Below are 20,700 nucleotides of genomic sequence, written 5' to 3'. Positions count from 1 at the left end.
AGAAGAACCACCTGATACCTGCCTAGTAGGACTTGAAGATTTTATTTATTTATTCATGAGAGACACAGAGAAAGAGGTAGAGACATAGGGAGAGGGAGAAGCAGACTCCCTGCAGGGAGCCCGATGCAGGACTCAATCCCAGGACCCCGGGATCAGGACCTGAGCCAAAGGCAGAGACTTAACCGCTGAGCCACCCCGGTGCATCTTCAAAGATGATACTGACTAGCAAGAGCTGTGGGTCTCTACCCCTCCCCTTTTGGAAAGGGAGTTTTATTAGTTATTCTGTTCCTGCTCCATTGCATATCAGGTATGTTATTGGGCAGGGCTGAGGAGGGGGAAGCAACTTGTCTTTTGTCACCATATGTCCATATGTCCATATGTCACCAGACCAGGAGGTAGATTCTGGCAGAGACTGCAGCAGACCTGTAGTGTTCCAGGCATATCCCTTCAACACTTAAGCACCCTGTCAAACTTCCAACTGCCAGCATCTGTGTTTCTTTGTATAATGGCATTCTGTGATGCCAGGAGTCTGCTCTACCACCTACACAGTACGCTAGAGGGTGAGATTATGACCCATGACTGACAGATATACATAGACTCTTAGTTTGCAAGATTTTTTTTAAAATTTTTATTTATTTATGATAGTCACAGAGAGAGAGAGGCAGAGACATAGGCAGAGGGAGAAGCAGGCTCCATGCACCGGGAGCCCGATGTGGGATTTGATCCCGGGTCTCCAGGATCGCGCCCTGGGCCAAAGGCAGGCGCTAAACCGCTGCGCCACCCAGGGATCCCCCAGTTTGCAAGATTTTTGAATGGGATACTCTACCCTGGTTCCCAGCGTTTCCCCAGGGTAACTGATTTGTTAGTAGGTGCTTTGGATGCTTATTTTCCCTGCCTTATTCTCTCATCCTCTTATCCATGTTTCTTTACTTACCAAATATGACATTTGAAAAGTCTTATTTAAGAGTCGATTTTCTGGGGAAACTCAAACTGAGACAAAAGACCCAAGACAGGGGAAGCCTGGGTGGCTCAGCGGTTGAGCGTCTGCCTTCTGCCCAGGGTGTGATCCTGGAGTCCCGGGATCGGTCCCACATCGGGCTCCCTGCATGGAGCCTGCTTCTCTCTCTGCCTATGTCTCTGCCGCTTTCTATGTGTGTCTCTCATAAATAAAATCTTAAAACAAAACAAAAACAGACCCAAGACATGTGTTCCCTTTCATAGTGTGTGTTGTTGCTGGAAAGTTGTCCAGCCAGGGATTGAAGTTCCCATCCTCTTTGCATCTAGGTGAGGTCATGTGACTGAGTTATAGCCAACAGAATATAGGTAGAAGTCGTCCATGAAAACCTCTTGTACTGTCTTCCATAATTCCTTATTCTGGGTGTCAGCACACAGGGCAATCTTGGAAGCCATATGTTGAAAATGGCAGAGCCTCTCTGAATCTTGATCTCTGAATGACTGACCAGAGCTATGCAGTTGAACTCCCACCCCTGCTTCTCTAACAAATCACCACCACTGCTGCCATTTGGGCTTTATTTTGTGAAGTCATTGAGATTTGGAGCTTCATCTTTTATGGCAACTAATATCCACCTAATCAATGTAAACTTGGCAAAGTTTAAACAGATGTGTAGCTACTTCAGAAGTTGTTTTTATTACCACAAAGGCCCTTGGAAAGAGGAAAGAGTAAAACTGTTCCCGAGGCAAAAGTCAGAGGTCACATGGGGAAGAGCATGGACTGTGGAAGTGGGCTGCCTAGTTTGAATGCTGGCTCTAACAGGTACTGACCTTGAGCAAGTTACTTAATTTCTTTCTCTTTCCCGTGTATGAAATAGGAATAATAATAGCATCTACTCATAGAGTTACTATAAATTAATATTTGGAAAGCACTTATTTCAGCGCCTGGTACACAGTCAATGATAAATTTACAAATTCCTAATTTTCCAAAGGCCATCATGAAGTCTTTAAATTATTTTCCACAATATAATTTTCTAACCTTCTGCTCTGCTATTGTGAGAGTTGTGCCAAAGAAACAGAGATGGCTTTAGCACTTTGGATGTTCCTCCTTTGCAGTATGACTTTGTTCCTGTACATAACATTTTCAGAGTTTGCTCCACTCAGAGGTCAGAGGGCATCTCTGCCCTATTGGATACAGGCTGTGTTAGCTTTAGGTAGATCATTAACGTTAGGAGAAATGTTCACCTCTTAACCCTATTTGGTTTTTGTCCACAGGCCTATAGAGAAGATTGCTCAATCCACTTTTTTTTTAAAGATTTTATTTATTCATAAGAGACACACACACACACACACACACACACACAGAGGGAGGGAGAGGGGCAGAGACATAGGCAGAGGGAGAAGCAGGCTCCATGCAGGGGAGCCCAACGTGGGACTCGATCCTGAGTCTCTAGGGTCACACCCTGGGCTGAAGGCGGCGCTAAATTGCTAAGCTACCTGGGCTGCCATCAATCCACTTTTAAGACAACCATTTATGTGCATTTATTCATCTATTTGATAATTTTTTTTAGCCCTATATAATACCAGGCACTATTTTCTTTTTCTCTTTCTTTCTTTCTTTCTCTTTCTTTCTTTCTTTCTTTCTTTCTTTCTTTCTTTCTCTCTCTCTCTCTCTCTCTTCCTTCCTTCCTTCCTTCCTTCCTTCCTTCCTTCCTTCCTTCCTTCCTTCCTTCTTTTTCATTTATTTGAGAGAGAGAGAGAGTACAAGCAGGTGGAGGAGCAGAAGGCCAAGCAGACTCCCTGCTGAGTGAGAAGCCTGATGCAGGGCTTGATCTTAGGACCCTGAAACCATGACCTCAGCCAAAATCAGATGCTTAGCTGACTGAACCATCCGGGTGCCCTCCCAGGCACTATTTTCCAAACTTAGGATTAGTGTGTTGAACAACAAAAATGTGATGTCTGCTCTTAATAATAGACCCTATTTCCTTTCAAAGATATGGATAAATGAAGGAAGAGCTGGAGCAGTTATAAATGAGCACAATAATCCATAAAACTCATTAATCCAGTAATAATACACTAGAGTTTTAAAAAATAAAGATGAAAAATTAGCAGCTAACATAGTTTTCACTTGTGCCTCTTTTATGAAGAAGTAGCTTATGCAGGAATTGTTCTCTTGTTGAGTGTATCTAGAAGGTGTGAATAAAGCACCATAAAACATCTGTTTAAGAGCTTTAGAAACTTAGAGGTGCCAAATTTATAGAAAAGGGAGGGGATAACAGAGGGGTGAGATGACATTATACAACCACATTTCTTCAGGGGAATTTGCCACTTCTGGGCACAAAGCAAGAATTTGCCACTTCTGGCCACTTCTGGGCACTTCTATCTGGATTTGTCTGAGCAGAGGGCCACTGCTGGCAGAATTTATGGCCGTCTCCGGGCTGGAGAAACAGAAATAGAGGAAAAATCCCATTAAGAAAGGAGGTGCAGAGAGCTGTCTGACAACTGACCAGTTTTCCCCTTAAGATATTGGCACAAATTGAAGCTTCATGGAACAGGAGGCAAAGAAAACAACCCCACACCTAAGAGTGGGCCCAAAGAATCCACCAGGTTAATTTCTTATTGCTGCTGTAACCATTGCCACAAACTTAGTGGCTTAAAATAACATGCTTATTATAGTTCTGTAGGTCAGAAGTCTGAAGTGGGTCTCATTGGCTAAAACCAAGGTGTCAGCAAGGCTGTGTTTCTAAAGGCTTGACAGGAGAATCCATTTTCTTGCCTTTTCCAGCAGTGGAGTTACATTTCTTGGCTCATGGCTCCATTCCCTTCCATCTTCAAAGCCAGCGATGGCAGAGTCTTTCTTACATTGCCTCACTCAGACACCAACTCTTCCCTTCTCCCTTCCACAGTTAAAAGACCTTGCGATTACAGTGGCCCACCCAGCTAGATAATCCAGGCTAATCACTTTATCCTGAAGTCGCCTGATTAGCAATTTTAATTCTATATCTATAACTTTCATCTTCCCTTGCCATGTAACATATTCACAGTTTATGAGGTTAGGACATGGATATCTCTGGGAGGCCATTTTTCTGCCTACCATACCAGGCTTTCAATTGGAAACAACCTAGTCTTGATTCAGCCCAGCCTCGACTGGTTGAAAGTGATCAGTCCTCATTCTATCTTCTTAGCAGGATAAAGGAGTGAATACACTTTGGAAATGATGGTATATCATCTGGAGCCTCTAAAAAAAACTTAGGAACATGTCTAGTTATTCCAGCAAAAATTAAAAGGCATGCCAAGTGAATTAAGAAACTAACAGAAAAACACACAATATAAATACATTTACAAGTAATCCAGATATTGTAGTTAGCAGGCAGACATGGACCTTTAAAAACTATGATAATTAGGGCAAAAGAAAAAAAAAAAAGAAAAATTTGGTGACAACAGAGGAAAAGATGGTGAAAATAATGGAAGAGATGGAGAATTCCATTGGAGAACTAAAATCTATGAAGAGAAATCAAGTGGAAATTCTAGAAGTGAAAGAGGCAGGAAGTTATTCCATTATGGATGCAAGAAAAAGTGTCTTCATGCTTTCAATCTGTCTGATCGGAGCAGCCAAAATTGTGTGGCAAAATACAGAATTACAAAAATATGGAAAGAATTTTTGCAACTCAGAAATAACCTTGTAAATGGCAAAAAGATTTTCTTACTGCAAAAAACAATCTATGTGATTTTACACGAAAAGGCAATAATTGTTGGCAATTTCTCGATAGATGGATTTAACCGCACAATAGATACACAGAAGAGAGGATTAGTAAACTGAAAGGCAGGTCAGTATAAAATATCCAACTGAAGCACGGTGAGAATAAAAGAATGGAAATATAGAGAAAAACCATGATACATGTGTGTAGTTTTAAAACATTAATATACAATTATAGAAGCAAAAAAGCAACAGAAAACAAGCAGAAAGAATATTTAAACAATGAGAATTTTCCAAAAGTGCTGTAAAACAGCCCACAACTAGGGTAAAATCATAATTAGGCAAAGCATAGTCAAACCAAAGAGTATAAAGAAGATAAGGAGGCTATTTTAAAGCAGCCAGAGAAAAAAAGACCTGTTACCTTCAAAGGAACAACTGTTGACTTTGGTTGACTTCTCAACAGGAATTATGGGTAAAAGAAAACCGTAAAATGACATTATTGAATTTGTAGAAGAAAATAACAGAGTGAAACATACTCAGTGGGGAAAAATCTTATAAAGCTATTAGTTAAAAATACTCAAAATCCTGAGAAAATTCTTTGCCAGAAGATTTGTACTAAGGGAAAGAAATTATTTAGACAGAATGAAAATGATCCCAAATGGAAACACAGAAATTGAGGAGGGAATGAATAAAGAGAGTAAATATGTGGTGAAATATAAATACTGACGATATTTGTAAATATTGACTTATTGATATTATGACATTCTAAACTATAAATGTAATTAAAAGTATGTAACAACACAACAGACAAAAGGGAGTAATTGAACTTAAATTTTATAAAGTTCCTAGGATTAGCAAGGAAGTTAGAGGAGTGATAATGTTCCTTACACTATAATAAATATTGTAATCTATTGGGTATTCACAAAAGAATAAGAAAAGAATGTGTAACTAACAAGTGAATAAGAGAGGAAAAGATGGGGTAATTTAAAAATTAATTAGGAGTGACTGGGTGGTTCAGTCAGTTAAGCAGCTGCCTTGGGCTCAGGTCATGATCTCAGGGTCCTGGAATCAGGCCCCAAATTGGGCTCTCTCAGCAGAGAGTCTGTTTCTCCTGAAACCTCTGCCCCAGAGGCCCCCACACCCCACCCCTACTCTCTATGTCTCTCTCTCAAAGAAATAAGATCTTTTAAAAAGTAAAAGAAAATAAAGAACATAAATCAGGTTAGCCAAATAGAAAACAAATAGTAAGGTCTAGATAATAATATATCCGTAATTACATTAAATACCAACGAATTATGTATGCCAAGTAAAGTCTAAGATTGTCAGGTGGAATTTTAAAAATATTTACTATTTATAGAAGACACTCTTTAAATATAAGGACACAACACTGAACACAAAAGGATTAAAATATATGCCATGCATACAATACCTAAAGGAAAGCTAGTGTAACTAATACCAATATTAGACGATACTTTAAGGCAGAAACATTACTAGAGATAAAAAGAGGCTTTTCATAGTGATCGTAAGTATAAAAGCACTAACCCACCAGGAAGATACCACAATTCCAAATAGGTATGCACTCAAAAATAAAATTTTAGGGAAGCCGGAGTGGCTCAGTGGTTTAGTGCCTGCCTTTGGCCCAGGGCATGATCCTGGAGACCCAGGATCGAGTCCCACATCTTTGGGCTCCCTGCATGGAGCCTGCTTCTGCCTCTGCCTATGTCTCTGCCTCTCTCTCTGTCTCTCTCTCATGAATAAATAAATAAAATCTTTAAAAAACAATTAAAAATTTAAAATATGTAAAGCAAAAGCTGACAGAATTAAAAGAATAAGTAGACAAATCCACAATCAGAGTAGGGAACAATAACACACCTTTCTCTAGTGCTAATAGAAAAATCAGGTAAGGGGATGCCTGGGTGGCTCAGCAGTTTAGCGTCTGCCTTCGGCTTAGGGCGTGATCCTGGAGTCCTGGGATCGAGTTCCCGAGTCGGGCTCCCGGTGCATGGAGCCTGCTTCTCCCTCTGCCTGTGTTTCTGCCTCTCTCTCTCTCTCTTTTTTTTTTAATTTTTTATTTATTTATGATAGTCACACAGAGAGAGAGGCAGAGACACAGGCAGAGACACAGGCAGAGGGAGAAGCAGGCTCCATGCACCGGAAGCCCGACGTGGGACTCGATCCCAGGTCTCCAGGATCGCGCCCTGGGCCAAAGGCAGGCACTAAACCGCTGCGCCACCCAGGGATCCCTCTCTCTCTCTCTCTGTCTCTCATGAATAAATAAATAAAATCTTAAAGAAAAATCAGATAAAAAAATCAAAAAGGAAACAACACAATTGTCATATATATCCATAATGTATTTATGAAAATGCTTTATATGTACTATAAATTATATATAAATGTTTATGTATTATATATACAAGTACACTTTTCCCAACAACTATAGAATACTTATTATTTTTAAATGCACACTAAACAATAAAAAGTGACTGTAATCTGGGCCATCAAACAATCTTCAATACATTTCAAAAGATAACTTAATTCAGAACATGTTATCTTACTATAATGGAACTACACTAGACATAAACAACAAAAGTTAGCTTGGAAATTATAAACACTGGAAATCAGGCAATACACTTCTAAATAAATTATGAGTCCAGTAAGAAACCACAACGAAAATTAGAATCTATATTGAATTAGAATATGTATTTTTAAAATATTTTGGATAATCATAAAGATATATTCAGAAAAAGAGTGCTTATAGGGATATTTATAGCCTTTGATGCATATATTAGAATGGAAGAGAGCCTGAAAATCAATATTTTTAACTTCCTTTCATAAAAACTAGAACAAAACCAAAAGAAAATCAAGATAATGAAAATTAATGAAATAATAAATGCATTTACAATGAAGAAAATCAACAAAACCAAAAGTTGGCTCTTCACGAAGATTAATAAAATAGATAAAACCTTGGCAGTAAGAATCAAGAAAAAGGAGAAAATAAGAATTACCAATATCAGCAATGAAAAAGAGGATTGTAGCAAAAATCTCCCCACATTAAAAATGTTTAAGAGTTTTCAGGTTGGTGAATGCATGTATGTGCTGAGAAGGTGCTACACTCCAATTCCTCAAGGACAGAAGTTCCTGTGCTTGAGACCCTTTCAGACCTCACCTATGAGCCTCATCATCTGGCTGCTTATCTGTACCCTTTATAATGTTCTTTGTGATAAACATTAAAAAGGCATAAAGATAATATTGAGAAAACTTTACATCAATAAGTTGGAAATTTAGATGAATTGGAGACATTTTTTGAAAAACAAAATTACCAATACTTGAAAAAACTTGAAGAAACAGAAAATCTGAACATTTTTCTAGGCATTACTGAAATTTAATCTGTAATTGAAAACCTTTCTACTAATAAAACTCTAGACATGAGTGGCTTCACTGGTGGACTGTTCCAAAGATTTAAGAAGAAAATAACATTACTCTTATGCAATGTATTCCAAAGAATAAGAAAAGTGACATTTTCCAATTTATTTTATGAGCTAACATAACTTTAAAGCCAAGCTTATGGGATATTAAAATAAGAGTAAAATTGAAGAATAATTTCTCTCATGAAAAAAGATGAGACAGATGCAAAATATCCTAAACAAAATGTTGGAAATTCAAATTTAGTTGTATATTAAAAGCGTTATACGTAACAATCAAGTGGGGTTTATTCCAGGAATGTAATAGTGGTTTAACATATAACAGTTGGAGTAGTTCATCACATCAACAGAAAAAGGAGGAGAAATCATGTGATAATCTCCATAGTACAGAAAAAAACTTGATAAAAATTCAGCACCCATTCATGATTTAAGGAAAAAAATTAACCAAACCAGGAAGAAAAGGAGCTTCTTTAATCTGGTAAATAATACCTAAAACAAAACAAAACACCAGCAAACATTTTACCTCATGGTGAATTATTGAAAACTCTCTTCCTCATTCACTACTTCTATATAGTGATGTACTGGAACTTTTAGTCAGTGCAGTAAAGGAAGAAAAAAAATTATAAGAACTGAAAAAAAGGAAACAAAGACATTATTCACGAAGGCACCAGGATATACACAGAAAATCCAAAAGAATAATTTATAATTAATAACAGTACAGTCATTAGACTCAAGATCAATATAAAAAGAAGTTGTTTTTTTCATATTCCAGCAACAAACAAATGGGAAATTGAAATCATGGTCCTATTTATAATATCACCCAAAACCAGTTGATAACTGGGAACAAATATAGTAAGGATGTTCAAGGGCTCTAAACTGAACACTATAAAATGTTATCAGGAGAAGAGCTAGTAAAGAAGGCCTAAATAATTGCAGGGATATGCCATATTCATGAATTGCAAGGCTTAATATTGTGGAGAAGTCAAATCCCTCCAAATTGATCTATATTTTTGTATAGTTCAATAAAATCTCTGCAGGTTTTTTTGTTTCTGGAAATTGACATGTCAATTCTAAAATTTACATGGAACTCCAAAAGCCAAAACAATAACAACAATGAAACCCAGTCCATCCTGAAGAAGAACAAACCAAGGACTTACATTATGAGATATCAAGATTTAATAAAGCTATAGAAATTGAGACAGTGAGATATAAGTGGAAGGATTGATCAATGAACAAATTAGAGAGTTCTGAAACACATACACAATTGCTTGATTTATAAAAAAACTTGTACTAAAGTACAGTGAGAAAGAAATCAGCTTTCTGGTAATGGTGCTGGGTCCATTGGACATATACATGAGAGAAAAAATGAATATAGGCTCCTGTCTCACACCATTTACAAACATCAATTCCGAAAAAACATCTAGGCTATGTGGCTTAGTTTTTTCTTCTATGACATTATGCTACCTCACCAAGTTATTTAGTTTATAACTACAGTTTTATAGCACAAATTAAAGGGCTTATAAATCATTTGTTAAATTTGAGGAGACCTAATGAGTGACTATTGGAAGCAAAAAAAAAAAAAAAAAAGTCAGGGCAGCCCAGGTGGCTCAGCAGTTTAACGCTGCCTTCAGTCCAGGGTGTGATCCTGGAGTCCCGGGATCGAGTCTCACGTAAGGCTTCCTGCATGGAGCCTGCTTCTCCCTCTGCCTGTGTCTCTGCCTCTCTCTCTCTCTGTCTCTCATGAATAAATAAATGAAATCTTAAAAAAAAAAAAAAGGCACAACAAGAAATCATCTGCTTCTTTTAACCTAATTTCTTTCTAACATGAATGGAAAATAAATGTCTATGGATAAAAAAAAAAAAAAATCAGTTCCAGGTGGATTCTAGATCTAAATATGAGGGGTAAAAACTATGAAGCTTTCAGAAGAAAACATTTTCATGAACTTGGTACAGGCAAAGATTTTTTAAACCATATACAAGAAGTGCTAAACATAAAGGAATATGTTGAAATTGGATTCAGAAATATTTAAAATTTCTGCTTACCAAAGACACCATTAAGAGAGTGAAAGGCAAGCCACAAAATGTGAGCAAATATTTGAAATACATCCAACAAAGTTCTCGTAGCTATAATATATAAAGAACTACTACAACTCAATAAAAAATAAGCAAACAATCCAATAGGAAAAAGGGCACATCACAAAAGAAGATATCTAATTTACCAATAAACATTAAGAAGTATTCAGCTTAAAAAAAAAAGTATTCAGCTTTATTAGTTATCAGGGTAATTAATATTAAAACAATATTAATAATGAACTTCATGTGCTTCAGAATAGCTAAAATTTAAATAAAATTTAAATTTATATTTCATCCCAAACTGAATATTAACAAGGATATGGGGCAACTGGCACTTTCATACACTGTTGGAAGTAGAAGGAGAGTGGAAGTTGTACAACCACGTCAAAAAATGCAGATATTAAAAGCAGAATATAGGTGTACCCTGTAATTCAGCAATTGCATCCTGTTTATATATCATTAGAAATGCATACACATGTTCACCAACAGACAGGTACAAGAATTGTTATGGCAGTTATTACTCCGTAATAGCCTTAAATTGGAAAAAAAAGAAAACAACAACCAAATTTCCGTCAGTACTCAATGATATATTCACCATTGAAATACCACAGAGCAATGAGAATTGTAATAAAGGCATGCCTCATTTTATTGCACCTTGCTTTATTGTATTTTGCAGATACTGTATGTCTTATTTTACAAACTGAATGTTTGTGACAACTCTATGTCAAAAAAGCCAATAGGTACTATTTTCTGCAACAGCATTTGCTTGCGATGGGTCTCTGTGTGTCATTTTGGCAATTCCCACAATATTTCAGACTTTTTCTTTATTGTCATATTTGTTACAGTCATCTAGGATCAGTGATTATGACTCACTAAAAGTTCAGGTGATGGCTGGCATTTTTTAGCAATAAAGTATTTTTAATTAAAGTATGTACATTTTTATAAACATAATGCTAGTGTACACTTTTTAAAAAGTTTTATTATTTATTCATGAGAGACACAGAGAGAGGGAGAGACAGGCAGAGGGAGATATAGGCACAGGGAGCCTGCTGTGGGACTTGATTCCAGGACCCTTGGATCATGACCTGAGCCAAAGGCAGACACTCAACCACTGAGTTACCCAGGTGCCCCAGTTTTATGTTCTTAAGGCCCAATTCTGAGGATGCTTTATTACACAAGCCTCGGTTCGTAGTTTGACTAATTGTATTGCCAGTCCCCAAACTTAATTCAAGGAAAGTCTATTTAAAATGTATTTAGTGCAAAAGACTTGAACCAATACTTTATACAAGAGGGCACCCAAATAGCCAATATGCTTATAAAAAGATGCTCAATCTCATTAATCATTAGAGAAACTCAAAATTACAGTGCAAAACCAGTAACATTCCCATTAAAATATTAAAAATGTGGAGCAACCAAAATCTCATACTCTTGGGAGTATAAATTGGTTTCATTTTGGAAAACTGTTTGGCAGTATATATTAAAGTCAGACATACTTCTACTTTATGACCAAGCAATTACTCTTCCCAGAAATATCCTGCAGAAATGCGTACCTACATGTCTAAAAGACATGTGCTAGAATGTTCATTGCAGCACTCACTGGCTCTTTAGAAGAGCCCAAACAAGAAACTACAATTACCAACAGGAACGATTAAAGTACAGGATAATATGCAGCACCAAGAACTCGTAAAGGACAGCTATACACGACATCATAGAGGAATCTCACGAATACAACCTTGAGTGAAAGAAGCCAGACACAAAATTGTATGTATTGTATGATTCCATCTCTATCACATTCAAAAATCCACCGAGTTCATCTTCGTTGTTAGAAGTCAAGGTAAAGTATATCTTTGTGGGGGGAGATGGGAGGCAAGTGGAAGGAGTCACCGGGGGGCCATCCCGGCCTTGTCAATGTTCTGTTCCATGATGTGGGTGCTGGTTATAAGGCTATGTTCACCTGGCGATAATTCATCAAGTTGTACACTTAGGGTGTGTGAAGTTTTAGGTATGTTTACTATACTTAAACAAAAGTTGTTAAACTTTAAATTTTCCCCAGGTGGAGCTCACAGACTTCAGAAGGACTGGGCTGCAGGCCGCAGGACCAAGCGGAAGCAGCCCTCTGGGGTTCAGCATTTCACCTGACTTTAAGCCTTCAGCAGAGGGTTATAGGAAACCCTGTCTTTTGGGCGGGGGTGGGGGTGGTGGGGTGGTGGGGGTGGTAGAGGGCTTCCGGCAGGGAGTTGGAGTGGGCAACCGAGGTGCTGTAGGGGGTAGAGTCTGAGGATCCCTGAAAACTGTGTGCAAAACATTGTGTGTACGTGCACACATGCTTTCTTGGGGGGAGAGTCCCCAAGTTTCACCCTGTAGACTGCCCCCCACCCCATTCCTCTGGAGCCTGTGATTTCCAAACATCTAAGCTGCTTGGGCTAGGTGAAGATCAGGGGACTTCTGTTCTAGGCGCTCAGTCCCGCGGGCTCCCAGGTGGCTTCCGCTCCCACCTGTGGCCCCCCGACCCCGCATCCCGAGAGCAGAGGTGCAGCCGCGCAGCTCCCGGCGGGGCCCCAGGGGGCGGCCTCGGGCCGGCGGCAGCATAGCGCGCAGACTTGCCGCCCTGCAGCCGTGGAGGGCCCGGGAGAGCTCGGAGGTGTGGCAAGGGTGACCCGCCCAAAGGCTACCCCGTTAGTAGGCGGATCCGCCCCTACCCACCCCCCGGGCACGCAGAGCCTGCCTGGGCGCCGGGAGCTGTGTCAGTGTCCGGTGGCCGCCGCGATGATGAGGCTCCCCATCTGCGCCCTGCTGTGTGCGGGGACCCTGGGTGAGTGCGCACTGGGAGCCCGGTGGGGTCTTGCCCTTCAGGACCTGGACTGGGTGTCAGCGGAGGGTCGGCCGCAGCGGGACCCTGCACAGCCTGGGTCTAAGGGGTCCACAAGCAACCCAGCACCTGGCTGGTCCCAAAATGCTTCGGCTTGTGGTGTAGACAAGCACCTGACAAACTTCTGTAGCCTACAGCAGGGGGCCGGATCCAGCTTGCCCACCTGATGTTGTGCAGCTGGACGAGCGAAAGATGATTTTTACATCTCTAAATGGTTGAAAGGAAATAAAAAGAACGACTGTTTTGACACATGAAAATTACAGGAATTTAAAATGTCAGTATCCATAAATAAAATTTTATTGGAACACAGTCATGCTTATTCAGGTTAAGTATTGTCTGTGGTTGCTTTCCCACTTTGGGGACAGAACTGAGTCATTGCTACCGAGACCGCATAGCCCACAAAGCCAAAAATACTTATTAGCCCATTGCTGACAAGATTTATGACACTTGGCCTGGAAGCTACTGATCCTGTTCACAGCCAAGGAAACAGGATTAGAAGAGGGAAGGGATTTTCCCCAAGGGCTCATGGCTCTGTGTTGGTATTAGGCGGGGGAGGGGCTTAATGTCAGGTATGCTTGACCTGTCTGGTATCTAAGGAGAAGAGTTTTTCCTGCTTGGAACTGTACAGCATCTCCCATCCTTATCATACAACAATGAGGAATGTATGGGAAAAGTAATCATTCTAGAATAGGATCCCCCTGCCACCCAGTTTGGTGTGACTCTGGGCCATCCCTTGAACTCTCTGAACTGGTTTCCTCCTCGGTTGGGTAAGAATTGCTTTTTCATAACCAACACTGTGAAAGTAGAATGAGATAATGTACCTAATGACAGAGCTCTAGACACAGGTGAGTTATCACTGGTAAAAATCCTGCACATAAATGTAGGTGGCCCCTTCCTGTGTTGGGCAGGGGGAGCCAGGGTTCTTGGCTGGGTAAGGTAGGTAATGGTACACAGTTAATGAGCTCATGCACGTGGAAAACGCCGCAGGGGCACCTGGGTGGCTCAGTGGTTGAGCGTCTGCCTCTGGCTCAGGGAATGATCCTGGGGTCCTGGGATCGAGTCTCGTATCAGGCTCCCCTCTGGAAGCCTGCTTCTCCCTCTGCCTGTGTCTCTGCCTCTCTCTGTGTGTCTCTCATGAATAAATAAATAAAATCTTAAAAAAAAAAACAAGCAAACCAACCGGCATGGTTCAACAGCTATCGGTTCTTGCCCTGGTTCTGTCTGGCCTCAGGATGTCTTAAATAACTTCTGGAGTGGTCAGGTGTCTTACCTGAGGAGAGGACTAACTTGGGAACATGAGAAGGACAGGCAGGAAGGGCAAGCTGTGCCATGGTGGGTCCTCCCAGGCCTATGCTGCCACATAGGGCCACAGAGTGAGCCCTACTGGGGCTGGGGAAGGCTGGGAACGTAGTGTACAGCTGCGTTCCAACTACAGCCACCAGCAAATCCAGAGTGAAGCCCCCTGCTTGCTCCCGGTTCCTTCTGGATAGGATGCATGTTGTTTTTTCTTCCTCCATCTCCTCTCCTGGCAATGCCAGGCACTGCCCAGTAGCTCATTTCCCAATCGGCTCTGTATTTACAAGCCAGAGACAAGAGCTGCCTGCCTCCCCTCATCTCCACTGCCCACAGTCCTTCCTACTGGGCACTGGATGTGGATCAGGCTAGAGTCTAGGATGTGCTTTCTTCAAAAGTCAGTGTTTTCTTTTGACAAAACAAAAACTCTTCTGATGGCAAATGACAGAAATGCAACCAAAATAGTTTAAGATTAAGATCAAAAGAAGGGCGTTTGTCATTAGTAGACCTTGCAAGAGCCAAGGACCAAAGGTTCCCAGACAGCCTGTATGTCCACTTTGGCCTCCACCTCCTACCTCAGCCTCTCTGGAGCTTAAGAGATTTCTCCACACAGTGAGCATGTGACCACTACCAGGATCAATCTGAAAAATCCAGAGTGGGTGCTGATCACCCTTTCTTGAAATTGTCACATGGCTGGCATGGAGTGTTATTGAATTGGCATAGTCTAGCTGGCTTGCAGTCTCTCTTTTTTAAAATAATTTTTACTGGAGTATAATTCACATATAATAAAACACACTCATTTTAAGTATACATGTGGTCTAGTGAATTTTGACAACTATACCTATCCATGTAACTACCACCACGATCAAGGTACAGAACATTTTCATCACTCCCAAACTGTCCTCTTTCCAGTCATTCCCACTTTCTGCCACTATAGGTAAGTTTTGCCATTTCAAAGAAATGGAATCATACAGTACACAGTCTGTTGTGTCTGGTCTCAGCACAATCGTTTAGAGACTCATTCACATTGTTGCATATATCAAAGTTCATTTTTTTTTTATTGATAAGCCGTGTTCCATTGTATGGTTTCACCATAGTTTGTTTACCTCTCCACTTGTTGACTGATTTTTAGCTTGTCTCCAGGTTGGGGATATTATGAATAAAGCTGCTGTGAACATTAGTGTACAAGTCTTTGGGTAGACATACATTTTCATTTCTTTCAGGCAAATTTCTAGGAGTAAAATTTTCTTAAACTAGTTAAGAAAATACCAAACTTTTTTGAGTAGTTGTACTGTTTTACATTCCTGCCAGCAATGTAGGAGAATTTCATTTCCTCCACATCCCACCCACACTTTGTATTGTTAGTCTTTTAACATTTAACCCTTTTAATAGGTATGTTATGGTATATAACTATGGTTTTGCTTTGCATTTCTTTGATGAACAATGATGTTGAGCATTTTTCTATGTTCTTACTGGTTACTCATATATCTTTTATGAATTATGTATTCAAATCTTGTCCCATTTTTAAATTGGGTTATTTGACTTATTATTGAATTTAAAAGCTCTTTATATATTCTGGATACAAGTCCTTGGTCACACAGATGTATTGCAATTATTTTTTTCCAAGTTTATGGCTTAGCTTTCCATTTTCTGAATGCTATCATCTGAAGAGCAAATGTTTTACATTTTGATTCAATTAACAAATTTAATTTTTTGATTTGTATGTTCTGTGTCCTCTCTAAAAATATGTTTGGCAACCCCCGAAGTTGCAATATTGTCTTTTGTTTTATTTTAGAAGTTTTATAGCTTCAGCTTTTGTGTTTTGGTCTATGCTACATTTGTAGTTATTGTGTATGGTTGAAGTAAAGGATGAGATTCATTTTTCTCACATGAATATCCGGTTATTCTAGGACTTGTTTTTGAAAAGGATATTCTTTCTCCGCTGAATTACCTTAGTAGCTTTGTTGGAAATCTACTGACCCTATAAATGTAGCTTAATTTCTAGACTCTGTTCTGTTTTATTAAGCTCTATGTCTCTCCTTGTACCAATATCACACTGTCTTGATTACAGCATCTTTATAATAAGCTGATTTCTTTCTGTTTTTTTTTTTTTTAAAGACTTTACTTATTTATTCACAAAAGACACAGAGAGAGAGGCTGAGACATAGGAAGAGGGAGAAGCAGGCATCCTGTGGTGAGCCTGATGCGGGACTCAATCCCAGGACCCTGGGATCACTCCCTGAGCCAAAGGCAGATGCTCAACTGAGCCAACCAGGGGTCCCTAAGCTGATTTCTTATAAATATAAATAAATATAAAATACCTGATTTCTAGGTAGAATAAGCCCTCCAACTCTATGATACTACTTCAGTGTTGATTTGGCCATTTAGATATTTTGTGTGTCCATATATGTTTTTGAATTGGCTTATTAATGACTATAAAAAGGGCATTTAGTCTTGAAATATTGTAGAGTTTGCATTAAATTATAGATCATTTTGAGAAGTGTTAACCTCAAAAACAAAACAAAACCCTGTCAATTATTTTACCAGCAAAAATGGGATTATTTGGGAATAGCAGAAAGTTACATTTCAGGACATGCAAGCTACAGCAAAACCATAGGCAAGACTAGAGAACAAAAGACAGGTAAATTTGTTTTTTTTAGAGAGAGAGAGAGAGAAAGGGAGAAGTTGGTTAAGGCTATAATAAACAAAAAGTCCGATGAAGTAAACTGGGAATTCTGAGTGTAGTGTGTTTTCATTGGCTGAGTTGTGACAGTCTCTCATTGGCTGGGCTGTTGCCTGGCAAGGAGAAAATTTCTTCCTCCTGCTGGGGTAGTAAAGTATAGGCTTCTTCCTGTTAGGAATTTAGGGTACCTCTCTTCCTACTGGGGTTTGCGATTGACAAGGAGTGTTAGTCAGGATATGGGAACTGTCACTTCTAGCCTTCCTGCTTTTTTATTTTATTTTATTTTATTTTATTTTATTTTATTTTATTTTATTTTATTTTTTAAAAATTTTAGTCATTTATTTGAGGAGGGGAGAGTAGCAGAGGGATAGGGACAAGCAGACTCCCCACTGAGCGCAGATCCCTATGTGGGGATTGATCTCAGGACCACAAGATCATGACTTGAGCTGAAATCAAGAGTTGAATGCTTAACTAACTGAGCCACCCCTGCTATAATTTAAATGAGGTTTTCTTTACTCAGTTTCACAGAATTGGCAACACTCACAGGAGTGTTGAGTTTTGTAGTCTATGAGCACTCTGTATGTATTTATTTAGTCTTCTTTCATTCATCTTAGGAATATTTTGTAGTTTTTATTGTGCAAGTCTTATCAATAATTTGTTATATTTTGAGTGCCCAGGTGGCTCATCAGTTAAAGTATCTGACTCCTGATTTTGGGTCAGGTCATGATCTTAGGGTTGTGAGATCAGCCCCATTTTGGGCTCCACCCTGGGCATGGAGCCTACTTAAGATTCTCTCTCTCCCTCTTCCTCTGATCCTCCATGTGTCCCTCTCTCTAAAAAAATAAAAATAAAAACTAAAAATAATTTATTAAATTTATCCCCAGATGTTTCATATTTTTTGGATGCCATTGTAAGTAGTATTTAAAAATCTTTCATTTTACATTTTTTCTTTTTAGTATTATAGAAATTTAATTGATTTTAGTATATCAAGTCAAACCCTGTGAACTTTCTTTTTTTTTTCCCCTGTGAACTTATTAAACTTATTTATTCTAGTGGCTTTTTTGTAGAGTCCTTAAAACTTTCTATATAGACAAACAGGTTATCTGTGAATAAAAACAATTTTGTCTTCTTTTCCAATCTGTATCCCTTTTATTTCTCTTTTGCATCTTATTAAAATGGCTAAGACTATGTTAAACAGAAATAATGAAAGTATTATCTTTGCCTCTTTTACACTTAAAAAAGAAACTAGAAGGGCAGAAACTAGTTTTAATCATTTGGACATAAGCATGGTGGTGATTAAAAACATAGGCTTTTAAAAAGGCTTTCCCCAAAAGTGTATACCTTTGAAAAAGGAAAAAAAAAACTGTATGTAGTTGGATACAGTAGCTCTTTGTATAATTTAGCCTGCTTACAAAGCTATTTTCATTTATAGAGTTGTATTGTCTCTACTGCTATCAGTTATTTCTGAGCACAAAATGTTTCAGCAATCTAGATTAGCAAGCAGAGTAAACATGCTTTGAAAGGCTCAAAATGCAAATGTAAGCTAATTGACTCCAAACTATGTTGCACAAGGGCGCGTGGCCTCTATAGTTCCATTCCTAGTTTGCTCTCCCTTCCCTGGGTTGCTACTATCAAAGACTTTTTCGGATAGAGTTGAGGGGCTCCATGTGTCATTCTGTCTTTCATATGGAATTCTGTCAAAGGTAATTTGGCATCTCCTGTCCTCTTTCTTTTGATATTTCCTACTTACGGACAGTTAAAAGGCAGTACAGATTTTGGAGTCAAACAGACTTGGGTAGTTCAATACCCTGGACTTCATAAAAAATGAGGAGCTGCGGGATCCCTGGGTGGCGCAGCAGTTTGGCGCCTGCCCTTGGCCCAGGGCGCGATCCTGGAGACCCGGGATCGAATCCCACATCGGGCTCCCGGTGCATGGAGCCTGCTTCTCCCTCTGCCTGTGTCTCTGCCTCTCTCTCTCTCTCTCTGTGACTATCATGAAAAATAAATAAATAAATATTAAAAAAAATGAGGAGCTGCTACTGTTGTAACTTTCATCTTCTAGATTTTATTTAAAATAACGTTTGGCTCAAATTAGTACTACAGGTTTGTAAAGAGCATTTTGCCTTTGTAATATTCTCTACACTTATTAATATAGCTTAAAATGCCAGTGAAATAAACATGCACTGATTTTAATGCTCCAGCAAATAGTACCATGTGAGGTCAGAGTACCCAATGTCAAAAGAAAGAGTAAATAAGTAGGCTCAAGATTCCTTCCCATAGGTTTCTTTTTTCTTTTTCTTTTCTTTTTTTTTTAATAATTTTTAAAAAAATTTTATTTACTTATGATAGTCACAGAGAGAGAGAGGCAGAGACATAGGCAGAGTGAGAAGCAGGCTTCATGCACCGGGAGCCCGATGTGGGTGGGATTCAATCCCAGGTCTCCAGAATCGCGCCCTGGGCCAAAGGCAGGCGCCAAACCGCTGCGCCACCCAGGGATCCCTTCTTTTTCTTTTCTGAGGTGATGTTCACTAACGTCCGATCAGTTACTTAAAAGTGTACAATGCAGTGGCATCTAATATACTCACAGTGTTTTGCGACTATTATCTCTGTCTAATTCCAAAATAGTTTCATCACCCCCAAAGAAAAACCTGTTCCCATTAAGCAGTCAGTACCCATTCTCCTGTCTTCCAGTCCCTGGAAACCACCAGTTTGTTTTCTGTCTCTCTCTCTATATTTTTTTACCTATTTTACATATTTCATGTAAGATGAATCATATAATGTGTAGCTTTTTATATTTGGCTTCTTTCACTTGACATATTTTTGGGGTTCATCAATGTGGAGCATATAGAAGGATTTCATTCTTTTTATGGCAGAATAATATTCCATGGAATGGATATACCGTATTTTGTTTATCCATTCATCCATTGAGGTTCTTTTGGGTTTTTTTCTGCTTTTGACCATTGGCAACAGTGCTGCTATGAATATTTGTGTATGTGTATTTGAGTACCCTTTTCCAATTCTTTGGGATATATACTGAGGAGTGGGATTTCTGGGTTATATAATTCTATGTTTGACTTTTGGGAGATGCTTTTTTTTCTCCAAGAGGAAAGGCACAATCAGAGAAATGGGATCTGAGAATTCATGTGAGCCATGCAGCCAACCCAAATTTTCTCTATCCCACTCAGCCAACCCTTTACCTGTCTTTATTTTTATTTTTATTTAAGATTTTTAATTTATTCATGAGAGACACCGACAGAGACAGAGACATAGGCAGAGGAAGAAGCAGGCTCCACGCAGGGAACCTGACGTGGGCCTCGGTCCCGGGTCTCCAGGATCACTCCCTGGGCTGAAGGTGGTGCTAAACCACTGAGCCACCCAGGCTGCCCACCTTTACCTGTCTTTAAACTCTTCTTTCAGCAGAGAAAGATGAGAACTGTGTTTTCTTCATACCTCTGGCCTCTGTCCCCTAGGGCTGTGTCTGGCTGTTCCTGGGAAAACTGTGAGGTGGTGCACTATCTCAAATCATGAGGCCAGGAAGTGCTCCAGTTTCAGTGACAATATGAAAAGAGTCCTTCCAGAGGATGGTCCTCATGTCACCTGTGTGAAGAGAACTTCTCACCTTGAGTGCATCAAGGCCATTACGGTAAGTTACAGCTGCCTACAGGAGAGTGGAAGAAAATTCATACTTCTTTTCTCTGTGCTTGTTATTATC

The 20,700-nt window shown here is 39.4% G+C and overlaps 1 protein-coding gene across 3 annotated transcripts in view; it reads left to right on the top strand.

The window, feature by feature from the left end:
- Nucleotides 1–20,700, top strand: part of LOC144293877 (inhibitor of carbonic anhydrase-like) — a 55,770-nt gene that overhangs the window by 4,071 nt on the left and 30,999 nt on the right. For 2 of the 3 annotated variants that reach the window (XM_077865100.1, XM_077865099.1), the window contains exons 1-2: nucleotides 12,809–12,955; nucleotides 20,459–20,631. In XM_077865100.1, coding sequence (XP_077721226.1) covers nucleotides 12,910–12,955; nucleotides 20,459–20,631 — 219 coding nt within the window. In that variant the 5' untranslated portion in view covers nucleotides 12,809–12,909. Of the gene's footprint in view, nucleotides 1–12,808; nucleotides 12,956–20,458; nucleotides 20,632–20,700 lie in introns of those variants that run through there. The other variant, XM_077865101.1, reaches the window with a different exon arrangement.

The sequence above is a fragment of the Canis aureus genome, chromosome 22 (genome assembly GCF_053574225.1).
Source record: "Canis aureus isolate CA01 chromosome 22, VMU_Caureus_v.1.0, whole genome shotgun sequence".
Taxonomy (NCBI): Eukaryota; Metazoa; Chordata; class Mammalia; order Carnivora; family Canidae; genus Canis; species Canis aureus.
Note: the sequence above shows the minus strand (reverse complement) of the source record. Positions and strands in the feature narration are given on the sequence as shown.